The sequence below is a fragment of the Symphalangus syndactylus genome, chromosome 17 (assembly GCF_028878055.3).
Source record: "Symphalangus syndactylus isolate Jambi chromosome 17, NHGRI_mSymSyn1-v2.1_pri, whole genome shotgun sequence".
NCBI classification, from domain to species: domain Eukaryota; kingdom Metazoa; phylum Chordata; class Mammalia; order Primates; family Hylobatidae; genus Symphalangus; species Symphalangus syndactylus.
In genome coordinates this window covers 98,132,701-98,146,532 of record NC_072439.2, presented here as the reverse complement: position 1 = coordinate 98,146,532, position 13,832 = coordinate 98,132,701, and the positions used below count along the sequence as shown (strand labels likewise).

Genomic DNA, 13,832 nt, shown 5'->3' with positions numbered 1-13,832 from the left:
CCAGCCTCTGTGATGTCACACTGGGCCTTCTTTCCTTTCATCCTGGGCTGCGAGGCCGCCGTGGTCATGGAGCTCTGGAAGCTGGGTTGGGGGAGGAAGCCGGGTTGGGGGAGGAAGCCTGGTGGCTCTGACCTCCCCTGGAGGTGCAGGAGGCCCAGCCATGACACTCTTAATGGATGCCCTGACCCTGGTGAAGGAGCCTCATCCCCTGCCTCTGGTCCCACGTCCCTGGGTCCTCCCCAGCCTGTTTGCTGCCTTCAATGTGGTGCTGCTAGTGTTTTTCAGTGGCCTCTTCTTCGCATTCCCGTGAGTTTCCCAGGCAAGCCGTTAGGTTTCCTACAAAGAGACAGCCAGGGAAACAGAAGATGATAGGATGGAGGCAGGGGAGTGCAGAAGATGGGGGGAGAGGTCAGGGAAAGGGGGATATTCTGGTTGAGGGAACCGACATGCAAAGGCGCAGAGGTCAAGGGTGCCTGTGCATTTTGGGAGCTTTGGGTGGCTGGTCATGCTGGTGACATTTGGTGGAGCCATTATGAGTCTGCCTGGGTATTTGGAGCCTGGATTTTTAAATCTGGCTTTAAGGTCTGTGGGCCCTGACCTGAGTAAGCCACAGGCCTTGGGCGGGGGGCTTTGGGCTGCCCCTGCTCAGGACCGAGCCTGCCTCTGGTCTCAGTTGCAGGTGGCTGGCTCAGAATGGGGAGTGGGCCTTTCCTGTCATCACAGGCTCCCTCTTCGCCCTTTCCTTCTTCAGTCTCATTTCACTCAACTTCTCAGACCCTGGCATCTTACATCAAGGTGAGGCATCAGCCCCCTGGGAGAAGGAGGTGACACCCAAGGGCTGGGAACCTGCAGGGGGATTCCTAAAGTGCTCTTCCTACTGACCCTCCTCCAGCCTCTGGACCCCTTCACCCCACGTCTTCATTGCTCTGGCCCTAGCACTTTCTTCTCCCCTCCCCTCCCCTCCCCTCCCCTCCCCTTCCCTCCCCTTCCCTTCCCTTCCCTCCTCTCTCCCTCTTTCTTTTTCTTTCTCTTTTCTTCCTTCCTTCCTTTCTTTCTTTTTCTTTCTTTCTTTTTTCTTTCTTTCTTTCCTTTCTTTCTTTCTCTCTCTTTCTTTTTCTTTCTCTTTTTTTCCTTCTTTCCTTTCTTCTTTCTTTCTCTCTTTCCTTTTCTTTTTGTTGAGATAGAGTCTTGCTTTGCTGCCCAGGCTGGAGTGCAGTGATGTGATCTCGGCTCACTGCAACCTCCGCCTCCCAGGTTCAAGAGATTCTTCTGCCTCAGCCTCCCGAGTAGCTGGGACTACAGGAGCATGCTACCAAGCCCAGCTAATTTTTTGTATTTTTAGTAGAGATGGGGGTTTCACCACATTGGCCAGGCTGGTCTCAAACTCCCGACCTCATGATCAGCCCACCTCGGCCTCCCAAAGTGCTGGGATTACAGGTGTGAGCCACTGCACCTGGCCCTACCCAGTTTCTTAAGTCACCAAGGTGTGGAAAAACAGAATTGTTGAGGTTTCCCAGTTGCCTTAGATGGGAGGACCGGGCAGGAGAGGTTTGGGCTCTTCCAAACCACTGTATGCACTTCCTCCCTTCACTACACAATGACACTCAAAGCAGCACTCACTGTTCCAAACGCCTGAGTTTCATACAAAACTTTCCTGGCTGGAAACCCGTCTTCCCTTTGACTGCCACCCTTTCTGAGCTTGGACAGCTTGCTCAGTGGGGACAGGGGTTCCTCTGCCCACCTTGTCCCCACCCTTCCTCGTGCCCTGTGATGCCGTGGAGCTGCCCCCGCCGCGGGGTGACTGCAGGGCCTTCTGCTGTGCCCAATCCTCTTCCCATGCCAGGCTCCGCTGAGCAGGGCCCCTTGACGGTGCACGTGGTGTGGGTGAACCACGGGGCCTTCCGCCTGCAGTGGTGTCCGAAGTGCTGCTTCCACCGCCCGCCCCGGACCTACCACTGCCCCTGGTGCAACATCTGTGTGGAGGTGAGTGCCCCTTTACCTGTCCACCAGCCATCGCCCCACGTCTGGCTGGGACCAGGAGCCTCCCTCATACAGGGGCCAGGGCTGGCTGTGAAGCTGTCTTTCAGGACTGCTAAAGGCCAAGGGTGGCAGTAACTCCCAGCCACCCTTGGTCACTCATGTGTTCTCCACCTGCACCTGTCCTGGGAGGCTGGCCACTGCCTGCAGAGGTGCTGACATGCACAGGGCATCCACATCTGTCCTGGGCTGGGTCAGGCCAGGGGAGGAGAGGCAGCCCTCTGTCCCACTCCTGGGCTCGCTAACACAAGATACCCAAGCCCCTCAGGCTGGCTGCCCGCCTGGTCTGGGAGGCCTTGCCTGCCTCGTCTGGGTGTCCAAGTTGGAGAGTCTCCTGGATGTGAGTGACCATTTGTCTGGTGAGCATGGCTTGCATAGGTTTACAAGTGCAGGAGGCTGGCTGGGCAAGGGTGTTACTGTTACTGTCATCTTCATCGAATGGATGAGAAAGTGGAGGCCCAGAGATGGTTTACGTTCTGCCCAAAGTTACAGTAGGATGTGTCTCACAGAAGGCCAGGCCAGCCTTCTCTCTAAAGGTCTTCTGACAGGTGACCGTATATACCAGAGTCCTAACTGTGCTCTAACAAGGGAAATGTCAGCATGAGGGATTCCGTGGCTCAGTTTCTCCCTGGGGGTGGAAGCCAGTGCATGGGCCAAGGGCAGGTGGCCTAGAAGGCAGGGGGAAGGCCTCAGGATTTGGGGTGATGGAAGTTGGGCCGGAGGAGAAGTCCTCAAGCCTGGCCCCTCTCCCCGTTGCCCAGGACTTTGACCACCACTGCAAGTGGGTCAACAACTGCATCGGTCACCGCAACTTCCGCTTCTTCATGCTGCTCATCCTGTCCCTGTGCCTCTACTCGGGCGCCATGCTGGTCACCTGTCTCATCTTCCTGGTGCGCACAACCCACCTGCCCTTCTCCACCGACAAGGCCATCGCGTATCCGCCCACGTGGGGAAGGAGGGGAGGAGGCGGGGACAGCCAAGGAGGGGGCTGTAGAGGGCGGGGCTATGGGGGCGGGGCTGGAGGGAGAAGCCACCTGGAAGGACCAGTCTGGGACGAGGTGAGGTGGGTGGGGTCGGGGGATGGGCGGGGCTAGGAGAAGGGGCGGAGCGTTAAGCCTCTAGCGGGCCGGGGGCAGTGGCTCACGCCTGTAATTCCAGCACTTTGGGAGGCCGAGGCGGGAGGATCGCTTCAGCCCGAGTCCCAGACCAGCCTGGGCAACACAGACCCCGTCTCTACAAAAAAATAGAAAAATTAGCCGGGCGTGGTGGCACGTGCCTATAGTCCCAGCTACCCGGGAGGCTGAGGTGGGAGGATCGTTTCAACCGGTCGAGGCTGCAGTGAGCTGTGATTGTGCCTCCAAAAAAAAAGAAAAGAAGAGAAAAGGAAAGAAAAGAAAAGAAAAAAGGAAAAGGAATCTGGCGGGGTCATGGAGCGGGTGCTAAAGGTGGACCGCAGATCTGGACAGGCGGGGACAGCGGGGTGGAGTCAGGCTTTCGCGGGGGTGGGGGGATGAGGGTGGAGCCAGGGGACTGGGTGAGTGGGTGGGCGTCCGGGGGCGGGGCGGGGCGGGGCTCGGGGCGGAGTCGGGCCTGAGGGGTGGGGCCAGGCGTGGGGGTCCCGCAGCTCCGTTCCTTAACCCGCGCAGCATCGTGGTGGCTGTGCCCGCCGCGGGCTTCCTGGTGCCGCTGTCCCTCCTGCTGCTGATCCAGGCCGTGTCCGTGAGCTCGGCCGACCGCACCTACAAGGGCAAGGTACGCGGGGCCGTGGGTGGTCAGCTTGCACCTCCGGGACCTCCGCGCTTCCCGCGCTTTCTCCACTGCCCTTGGCCCTGTGATAGCCTGACCTCCACCCGCGATGGTGCCTCGTTAGGTCCCTCCAGACCCAGCTCTTAAGAGGTTCCAATCTCGCCTCCTCCGGGAGCTCGGTGGTCCGTGTCCCTCCTGGGGGCCTACTGTGTGCTGGGCGGTTTGGATTCTTTGAGCGATGGGAATAGAGGTGGGTAAGGCTACATTCCACACTCGTGTTGATGAGGAACCTGAAATCAGAGTAACACCCACCAGATGCCCACGAACACTCAGAGAGGCGGCCGGTTCTGAGCTGTGTGGCGCAGACTCAGGCATTGAGGCTTCAGGGAGGACCACACGGTAGGGTAGGACATGCAGCTTAGGGGTTCAGGAGAGACAGAAGACAGAGAGGAGGGCATTGCAGGTGAGGGGACACCTTTGCAAAAACTCAGGGAAGCCTGAAAGTCTGTGGAATGCTGATAGGATGGAGAGGAAACGATTCTAATTGGGGCAGAAGGTGGTGTGGGCAACCAAGTCGACTGCTTCCGCTGGCCACATTAAAAAGGTCCAGGCTGGAGAATGGCGTGAACCGGAGAGGCGGAGCTTGCAGTGAGCCCAGATCGTGCCACTGCACTCCAGCCTGGGAGACAGAGCCAGACTCTGTCTCAAAACAAACAACAAACACCAAAACAAAAAGTCATTTATTGAGCAATAATCTACCTATGTAATCAATCCCCTTTCTAGTGTACAGCTATGAGTTCTGACACATGGATACAGTCCTGCAGCCACCACCATAATCAATATTTAGAACAGGTCCATCACGCCAGAAAATCAGAGATCGTGGTCTTTTGTAGTCAGTTTCTCCCCCTACCTGCAGCTTTTGGCAACCACTGATCTGCCTTCTGTCCTTAACATTTTCCTTTTCCAGAATAACTGGGATTGTTGGCTTGTGAGTCTGGCTTCTTTCACTTAGCACAATACATTCGAGATTCATTCATGTTGTTGCTCATATCAGCCGTTTATTCCTTTTGATTGCCGTACGGTATTGCATTGTATGGATGTTCAATAGATTATCCATCTACCAATTGAAGATGTTTGTGTTATTTCTAGCTTGGGAGATTATAATAAATAAAGCTGCTATAAACACTGGTGTACAGGCATGTGAACATAAGTTTTCATTTCTTTGGGGTAAATACTTGAAGAGGTCATATGGTAATTGAATGTGGTTTTTTGTTTATTTGTTTGAGATGGAGTCTCACTCTGTCACCCAGGATGGAGTGCAGTGGCTCGATCTTGGCTCACTGCAACCTCCACCTCCCAGATTCAAGTGATCCTCCCACCTCAGCCTCCCAAGTAGCTGAGACTACAGGTGTGAGCCACCACGCCAGGCTAATTTTTGCATTTTTAGTAGAGATGGAGTTTCACCATGTTGGCCAGGCTGGTCTGGAACTCCTGACCTCAAGTGATCTGCCTGCCTCAGCCTCCCAAAGTGCTGGGATTATAGGCGTGAGCCACTGTGTCTGGCCTGAATGTTTAACTTCATAATAAATTGCCAAATTGTCTTCCCAAATAGTGGTACTATTTTGCATTCCTACCCGTAATATATAAGAATTCCAGTTGCTTTGCATCCTTACGAAGGTTTGATGTTGTCAGTTGTTTTTGTTGTTTTTTGTTTTAGCCGGTATAAGACATGTGTAGTGGCATCTCAGTGTGGCTTCAGTTTGTATTTTCCTAATGACTAATGGTTTAAGCATATTTTCATGTTCTTCTTTGCCATCTGTGTAACTGTGGTGAAGTATCTGTTCCAATCTTTTGTCCATTTAAAAAATTGTATTGTTTCCTTATTACTTGTTACAAAAAAATCTGCTAGGATTTTCATTGGAATTTCACTGAGCCTATAGATCAGTTTGTGGAGAATTGACATTCTAACAAGACTGAGTGTTTGAATTCATGAACATGCCACACCTCTCCATTTATTTACGTCTTCTTCAATGTCTTTCATCCTTATTTTGTGTTTTTCAGCTACAGATTTTGTATCCATTTTGTTAGATTTATATGTATTTCATGCTTTTTGTGCTATTGTAAGTATGTTTTTTAAAATTTCAATTTCCATCTGTTCATTATCATAAGGAAATACAATGGATTTTTGTGAATTGGTGTTGAATCCTGCCATTTTGCTAGACTCATTTATTAGTTCCAATAGCTTTTCTGTTGATTCTACATAGGAAATCCTGTTATCTGTGAAAAAGAACAGTTTCACTTCTTCTTTTCCAATCTGCATGGCTTTATTTCTTTCTCTTCTTATTGCGTGTCTTGGGCCTCTAGCACAATGTGGAGCAGGAGTGGAGAGGGTGGACTTCCCCGCCATGAGACTCCTTCAGCAGGACACTGGCTGTCTAGGAAAACTGATGGGCAGCATTGATGAGGGAGCAGCTGCAGGTATCAGACAGCTGGAAGGACAGAGGTGCTGTCTCTGCCCACCACCTCCCATCACAGTCACCCTGCAATCACTCTACCACAGCCATATTTGGCTCCCACACCTGTTACTGCCCCGCTCCGCCCTTCCTCATCAGCCTGCTCTGGTTGGCACGTGGTCCCTCCTTGGCCTCAGTGCATCGTTTCAGCCTCTTCTGGGCAGCCTTCGCCCTTCTCACATCCTGCGGTTCTTCCTGCCCTCCCTCCTCTGCCCAGAATGCTGCCCTCCTGATCCAGGATCTCCAGCCTCCAGGGACCTTAACGTGGCCTGCGATTCACCAGGCAGGGCTCCTTCCCGCGGCCCACAGCACCCACCTCAGGCCTTCTTCACATGCCCCAAATCTCATTCCCTTCCTCCTCCATCCCCAGGCTGCAACTCTGCCTGTGGTTGATAGCAAGGTCTCTGGATGCAGTTCACACATATTCACATCACAGCTCCACAGCATACCAGCAGAGAGATCCTGGGTATATTACTTAGCCACCTAGGCGTCCATTTTCCCCACCTGTAAAGTGGGCAGCATGGGTGAGTTTAAGACATAGAGTAGCAGCTGGTACAAGTGAGTGCTCTAGATGTCGCTACTATTAATACCATTCAATTTCTTTTTCTTTCTTTCTTCTTTCTTTCTTTTCTTTTTTGAGACAGAGTATCTCTCTGTCACTTAGACTGGAGTGCAGTGGCGTGATCTTGGCCTCCCGGGTTCAAGCGATTCTCCTGCCTCAGCCTCCCAAGTAGCTGGAATTACAGGCGCACATCACCACGCCCACCTAATTTTTTGTATTTTTAGTAGAGACGGGGTTTCACCGTGTTGGCCAGGCTGGTCTCGAACTCGTGACCTCAGGTGATCCACTCGCCTTGGCCTCCCAAAGTGCTGGGATTACAGGCGTGAGCCACCGCACCTGGCACCATTCATTTTCATCACCATTTACACAATGCTCCTGTCTCTCTCATCTTAAAAGCAAAGCAAAACCCTCCCTTAACATCGCCAGCCTCCACTCCTCCTGCTGTACTCTGCTCTCCAGCAGCCAAGTCTCCTGACAGAGCTGGCAGTGCTCACGTGCTCCATTCTCCCCCTTCCCCTGCGGCTTCAGCTGGCCGCCGTGCTCACTGTCACACGGATGCCGCTCTCACCAGGCGGCCAAAGCCAGCGGTCAGGCCTCAGACTACTCTTTCCGGAGCGCACACAGCAGCTTCTGAAACCGCACGCAGGGAAGCAGCCTGTCCCCGCCCCTCAGGGCTCAGCCTCTGGCCCCCTGGGCGGCTCCTCTGAGTGTGCCTGGACGCCTCTGCCTGGGTTCCTGCACCTTCCCTCGGTGCTGCCCTCGCCACCCTGAAGGTTGAGGCTTGCCCAGGATATGTCGTGTGCAGTGCGTCCTCAACCCCCAGCACAGTGACTGGAACTTCCCCCTTTTTTTTTTTCTTGACTACAAGGGCAGTAGTGAGCAGCGAGCAAAGAGTAGAACAAGGAATTGGGTCTGTAACTTACTGAAAAGGCGAGATAAACCACTGCTTTCAGACCAGTCCTTGGAAATTTTTTTTTCTTTTTTTTGAGACGGAGTCTCACACTGTTGTCCCAGCTGGAGTGCGATGGCATCATCTCGGCTCACCACAACCTCCACCTCCTGGGTTCAAGTGATTCTCCTGCCTCAGCCTCCCAAGCAGATGGAACTACAAGCATGCACCACCACACTCTACTAAAAATTTTTGTATTTTTAGTAGAGATGGGATTTCACTATGTTGGCCAGGCTGGTCTTGAACTTGTGACCTCAAATGATCCACCCATCTTGGCCTCCCAAAGTGCTGGGATTACAGGCATGAGCCACCATGCCCGGCCCCTGGAACATTTTTTAGGCCCCAAAATATTTCTGAAACAGTGAGTGAACCAACCAACAAAGGAATCCATAGCACTTTGGGAGGGACGAAAAGACAGAGAGAGAAACCAGATGCCCTGATCCCTGGCGGGGAATGGAGAAGGGGGTTGGGTGGGAGACGGAGCAAGAAGCAGCCCACCCTGGCTTTGGTCCTGTGGAGTGTCAGGCAGTTTCAGACACAGAACAGGAGCAGGAGCCCCAGGTCTGGAGACAGTGAGGGGGACAGTCTGAGTGCTTCAGAGCTGTTGGTTTCTTTTTCTTTTTTTATTTTTTGAGACAGAGTCTCACTCTGTCGTCCAGGCTAGAGTGCAGTGGTGCTATCTCGGCTCACTGCAACCTCCACCTCCTAGATTCAAGTGATTCTCCTGCCTCAGCCTCCTGGGTAGTTGGGATTACCGGCACATGCCACCATGCCCGGCTAATTTTTGCATTTTTAGTAGACGGGGTTCTTCCATGTTGGCCAGGCTGGTCTCGAACTCCTGGCCTCAAGTGATCCACCCACCTTGGCCTCCCAAAGTGCTGGGATTACAGGTGTGTGCCATGGTGCCCAGCTGAGAGCTGTTGGTTTCATTCATATCTGAAAGCATCTTGCCTGGGAGAGGCAGGTACAAATGTATTGGTCAGTTTTGGCTGGGTGCGGTGGCTCACGCCTGTAATCCCAGCCCTTTGGGAGGCAAAGGTGGGTGGATCACTTGAGGTCAGGGGTTTGAGACCAGCCTGGCCAACACAGTGAAACCCCGTCTCTACTAAAAATACAAAAATTAGCCGGGCGTGATGGCGGGCGCCTGTAATCCCAGCTACTTGGGAGGCTGAGGCAGGAGAATCGCTTGAACCCGGGAGGCGGAGGTTGCAGTGAGCCAAGATCGTGCCACTGCACTCCAGCCTGGGCGACACAGTGAGACTCCGTCTCAAAAAAAAAGAAAAATGTATTGGTCAGTCTTATGAATTTATTAAAGATCATCATTCTTTTAAGCATTTTTCTGTGCCTCATATACAATCAACATTGTTCTATACCTTATATAAATCTAATAAATCAAAATTTATTTCCCTAATGCCAGGTACAGTGACTCACACCTGTAATCCCAGCCCTTTGAAAGGCTGAGGTGGGAAGATCGCTTGAGGACAGGAGTTCAATACCAGCCTGGGCAACATAGCCAGACCCCATTCCTGCAACAAAATTAAAAATTGGCTGGGCATAGTGGTGCATGCCTGTAGTCTCAGCTACTTTGGAGATAGAGGTGGGAGGATCCCTTGAGCCCAGGAGTTTGAGTTTGCGAAGACCTATGATCCCTGCACTCCAGCCTGGGCAACAAGCGCAAAACTGCGTCTCAAAAAAAAAAAAAAAAAAGCCCGGGCTCAGTGGCTCATGCCTGCAATCCCAGCACTTTGGGAGGCCAAGGTGGGTGGATCACGAGGTCGGGAGATCGAAACCATCCTGGCTAACACAGTGAAACCCCGTCTCTACTAAAAATACAAAAAATTAGCCGGGCGTGGTGGCGGGCGCCTGTAGTCCCAGCTACTCGGAGAGGCTGAGGCAGGAGAATGGCGTGAACCCGGGAGGCGGAGGTTGCAGTGAGCCGAGATCGCGCCACTGCACTCCAGCCTGGGTGACAGAGCAAGACTCCGTCTCAAAAAAAAAAAAAAATGTATATATATATATATATATATATATATATATATATGTATCCCTAAATTTTAAAATTCTGTCAATATATTTTTAGTTTTTCTAGAGACAGGGTCCCACTCTGTCATTCAGGCTGGAGTGCAGTGGTGTAATCACAGCTCACTGCAGCCTCGAACTCCTAGGCTCAAGGAATCCTCTCATCCCAGCCTCCCAAGGAGCTGAGACTACCGGTGCACAATGCCACAGCCACCTAACTATTTTTACTTTTTTAGAGATGAAAGTCTCACTGTGTTGCTCAGGCTGGTCTTGAACTTCTGGGCTCGAGATCCTCCCTTCTCCATCTCCCAAAATGCTCGGATTACAGGTGCCAATCACCATGCCTGGCCCAAATTCCATAAATTTAATCAAAATCTTCTAAATGACTAATACAATACCAATTTCTTTTTTTTGAGCCGGAGTCTCAGTCTGTTGCCCAGGCTGGAGTACAGTGGCATGATCTCGGCTCACTGCAAACTCCGCCTCCCAGGTTCAAGTGATTCTCCTGCCTCAGCCTCCCCAGTAGCTGGGATTACAGGTGCCCACCACCACGCCTGGCTAATTTTTTGTGTTTTTAGTAGAGATGGGGTTTCACCATGTTGGCCAGGCTGGTCTCAAACTCCTGACCTCAAGTGATCCACCCGCCTCGGCCTCCCAAAGTGCAGGGATTACAGGCAGGAGCCATCTCACCCGGCCAATACGTTTCTTTCACATGCTTTAAATACCTTAAAGTAGGCAGAATCTCAAATAGTGCAAGGATGCGTGTTGCCCTGTGGCGACAGTGAGCTGTTATGGGGCCACCCAGACTTTGCCTCCCTCGAGTGAGTGCCAGCTACCCTTGCATGGAGTCCTGGTTCCTTTGGTGGAGGATGGTGTTGAAAATCTCAGCCTGTGCGCCGGGGAGCGGGGGCATGGGACACAGGGGAGTTGGTGGTGGGCAGAGATGCTGCTGGGCCACTTTCAGTGACAAAACGTGACAGCAAAGGCTCTTGAAGTCAAGTGAGGCCCAGCCTGCCCTGGGGAGGAGGGGGAGTTCCGGAGGGGTGAGGCGGATGGGTAGAGTGAGTGGGCGAAGCGGAGAGAGGAGGGAGAGAACCTGATCAAGGTCTAGAGTGCCCAGGGGAGGACTTGGCCTTTACCGCGTGGTGTGTTCAAGGCTTTTAGCCCAGGTTTTCCGGGTCATGTGATCATGGTTAGGGAAATATGACTGGGCCTCGCTCAACTGACCTTCCAGACAGTGACGTTCAGTGTCTGGAAGGAGGTGGCAGGAAGATGTGTGTGGCCAGTCGAGACCAAGGGGAGGAGGATGGGGCCGTGGTGGGGAGGTCCCCTCAGTCTCCTGGCCTCCAGCTTGCTGCTGCCCTGGGCTGAGGCCTGGCTAGCTGACCAGCTCAGGGAGGGCCACTGGGCAATGGCCCAGCCATTCCTGCTGGTTCTGACCTCCTCTTCCGGTTTCCATCCCCCTCCAGTGCAGACACCTTCAGGGATACAACCCCTTCGACCAGGGCTGTGCCAGCAACTGGTATTTAACAATTTGTGCACCACTGGGACCCAAGTGAGTTGGCAAACCAGAGGCCCAACTGCTGAACCCTGGGGGTGGGGCAGCGGCGGGTTCCCCCTGGCTCCTTAGCACAGCTCCAGACCCTCACACCCACCGTTCCGGCGCCTCTGGGGTTTTCTCCAGGGCACTGGGAGCTCTGGGGCCTCCCTGCGTCCTTGGCTCTGTGTGTTCTTGCCCCGTTATGGCATAGAGGGGTGCTGCATCCTGGATGAGGCTGGCCTCAGCTTCCTGCAGAGCCAAGCCCCGGGCTTCGTGCTTCCCAAGCTGAGGGGGGCAGGGGAGCCAGACCAGGGAGGACAGTGGCCCCTGCATCTGGCCTGCCGCTCCCCAGGTACATGGCTGAAGCTGTCCAGCTGCAGAGAGTGGTGGGGCCTGACTGGACATCCATGCCGAACATGCACCCTCCAATGTCCCCCTCTGCTCTCAACCCCCCAGCCTGCCCTGGCCTCCAGCCCCAACCTCTGGGTCCTTACAAACCAGGGAGGGGTGCCCCAGGGCGTGGTGAGGCTGCAGCTCTCCAGGAGGTAAGAAGCATGTGTGCGCGTGGGTGTCTGTGCGTGTCGGGAGAGGGATGTCTGCAGGTCGTGAGGGTGTGGGGGGAGGCCCCTGAGGTTGGGCTGACCCTGAAGCTGGAGCGCTCCGAGCTTGGGGGAGGAGGGCTCTACACTGGAGGGGCGTTGAAAGGAGGACCCAGGCCTCTAGAGTATACCCAGGAGTCCCTGGAGTCACAAAGACAAATGAAGGGTGACTCCCCCGCTACATGTGCTGATGGGCCTCGGGCCAGTCACCTACTCACAGGACTGAGTCTCGTGGTTTATAATTTGGCCAGGGGGTGGGGGTAGTGGGAGATTCTTTTGTTTAAAGGAAACGTTGACTCGAAGCCCCATGAGACACGGAGGTGGAGCATCAGGAGGCCGCCTTGGGGCTGGGCAACCCCTGCGCCCCCCGGGGCCTCTGCAGCACATTCTGTGGGGCCAGCCCGCTCCCTTTGCCTCCAGGAGCAGGAGACCTGGCATGAGCTGCAGGGCGGGGTCTTGTTGAGAGCGCTCATGCCCCTGTTCTGTGTTTAGTTCCACAAAGGCCCAGTGCTGCCCCTGCGGCTGCAGGAGCCCCCAGGCGAGGTTCGGCCTTCCTCTCGCCCCGTGCACCCGGAGATGCCCACAGCACCAGCACCTGAGCTCACATCCTGAACCCACCTCCTGAACCCACCTCCTGATTCCACCTCCAAACCCACCTCCTGATTCCACCTCCTGATTCCGCCTCCTGAACCCGCCTCCTGAACCTGCCTCCTTACCTCCCACTTCCTGAGCCCTGAGTGGAAGCCTTTTCATGCCCTGCCCTTTGCCCACTCCCCTGGTGGGACTGCCAAGACCCTCAATGCCCATTAAATACCCTTGCCTGCCTCTTACAACTGTCACGCTGCGCATGTCTGTCCTGGGTGAGGGCTTGGAGGAGGCTCTCATGGGCCGAGACAAAGACCTTCCGGGATGGAGGAGCCAGGATCTGTGGAGGCCTGAGTTCAGGACCCGACACCGCCTGGCTCTGTGACCTCGGACGAGACACCTAACATTTCTCTCCTCCTTAAGATTGGGCGACAATAGGCTGGACGTGGTGGCTCACGCCTGTAATCCCAGCACTTTGGGAGGCCGAGGCCACCTGAGGTCAGGAGTTCGAGACCAGCCTGGCCAACATAATGAAACCCTGTCTCTAGTAAAAAATACAGAAACTAGCTGGGCTTGGTGGCACGCGCCTGTAGTCCCAGCTACTAGAGAGGCTGAGGCAGGAGAATCGCTTGAACCTGGCAGATGGAGGATGCAGTGAGCCAAGACCACACCATTGCACTCCAGCCTGGGTGACAGAGTGAGACTCTGTCTCAAAAAAAAAAGGGCAACAACAACAACAACAATAATTAATAATAATAATAATAATAAATAATAATAATTGCAGGAGTTGACTGGCCCAGCTCCCAGCTAGGGCTGGAGATGATGGAACAGGAAAATCCACCAATGTCGGGGTGTCTGAGGTTGGGGAGGACCTGGCCTCTGCCCGGCCGCACCTCTGTCTGGCTGTAGGGGGCGCCCACAGCCCAGGGATTCACCAGGCCTGGCCTGGTCCAGCCCTGCCTCGCTGGAGCTTCCGGGGTGGGGTTAGGGCTGGCCCCATCGATTCTGGGGCCCTGAGGCTGGGAGTGGACCCCTCCTGCCTGCCGCGTCCTGGGGAAGTGGAGGGGTGGGGGCGTTCTCCACCACAGCCCAGGCTTGCATCTTTCCTGCAGCTGTGTCTCACCCTGGTCCCTCTTTCCTGGTGGGAAGTCAGGAGCTGGTTCTGGTCTTGCCCCTGGGGTGGTCCCAGGCCCCACAAGTCTTCAGGCCCCTGGGGTTGGGGGGGGTCAGGGGGCACATCTAACTGTGTCTCTGCTAGCGGCCAGAATGTGACTGTGGGACT

General features: G+C 54.3%; 1 protein-coding gene across 1 annotated transcript; it reads left to right on the top strand.

Annotated features, from left to right (window-relative positions):
• The first annotated feature begins 100 nt into the window (after positions 1 to 100).
• Positions 101 to 12,798, top strand: ZDHHC19 (zinc finger DHHC-type palmitoyltransferase 19). The gene is given in 9 exon segments (XM_063622257.1): positions 101 to 306; positions 674 to 795; positions 1,844 to 1,983; positions 2,799 to 2,971; positions 3,684 to 3,789; positions 11,296 to 11,381; positions 11,719 to 11,830; positions 11,833 to 11,911; positions 12,458 to 12,798. Coding segments are annotated over 8 exon segments (945 nt in total). The 5' UTR covers positions 101 to 160; the 3' UTR covers positions 11,893 to 11,911; positions 12,458 to 12,798.
• The last annotated feature ends 1,034 nt before the right edge of the window (positions 12,799 to 13,832 follow it).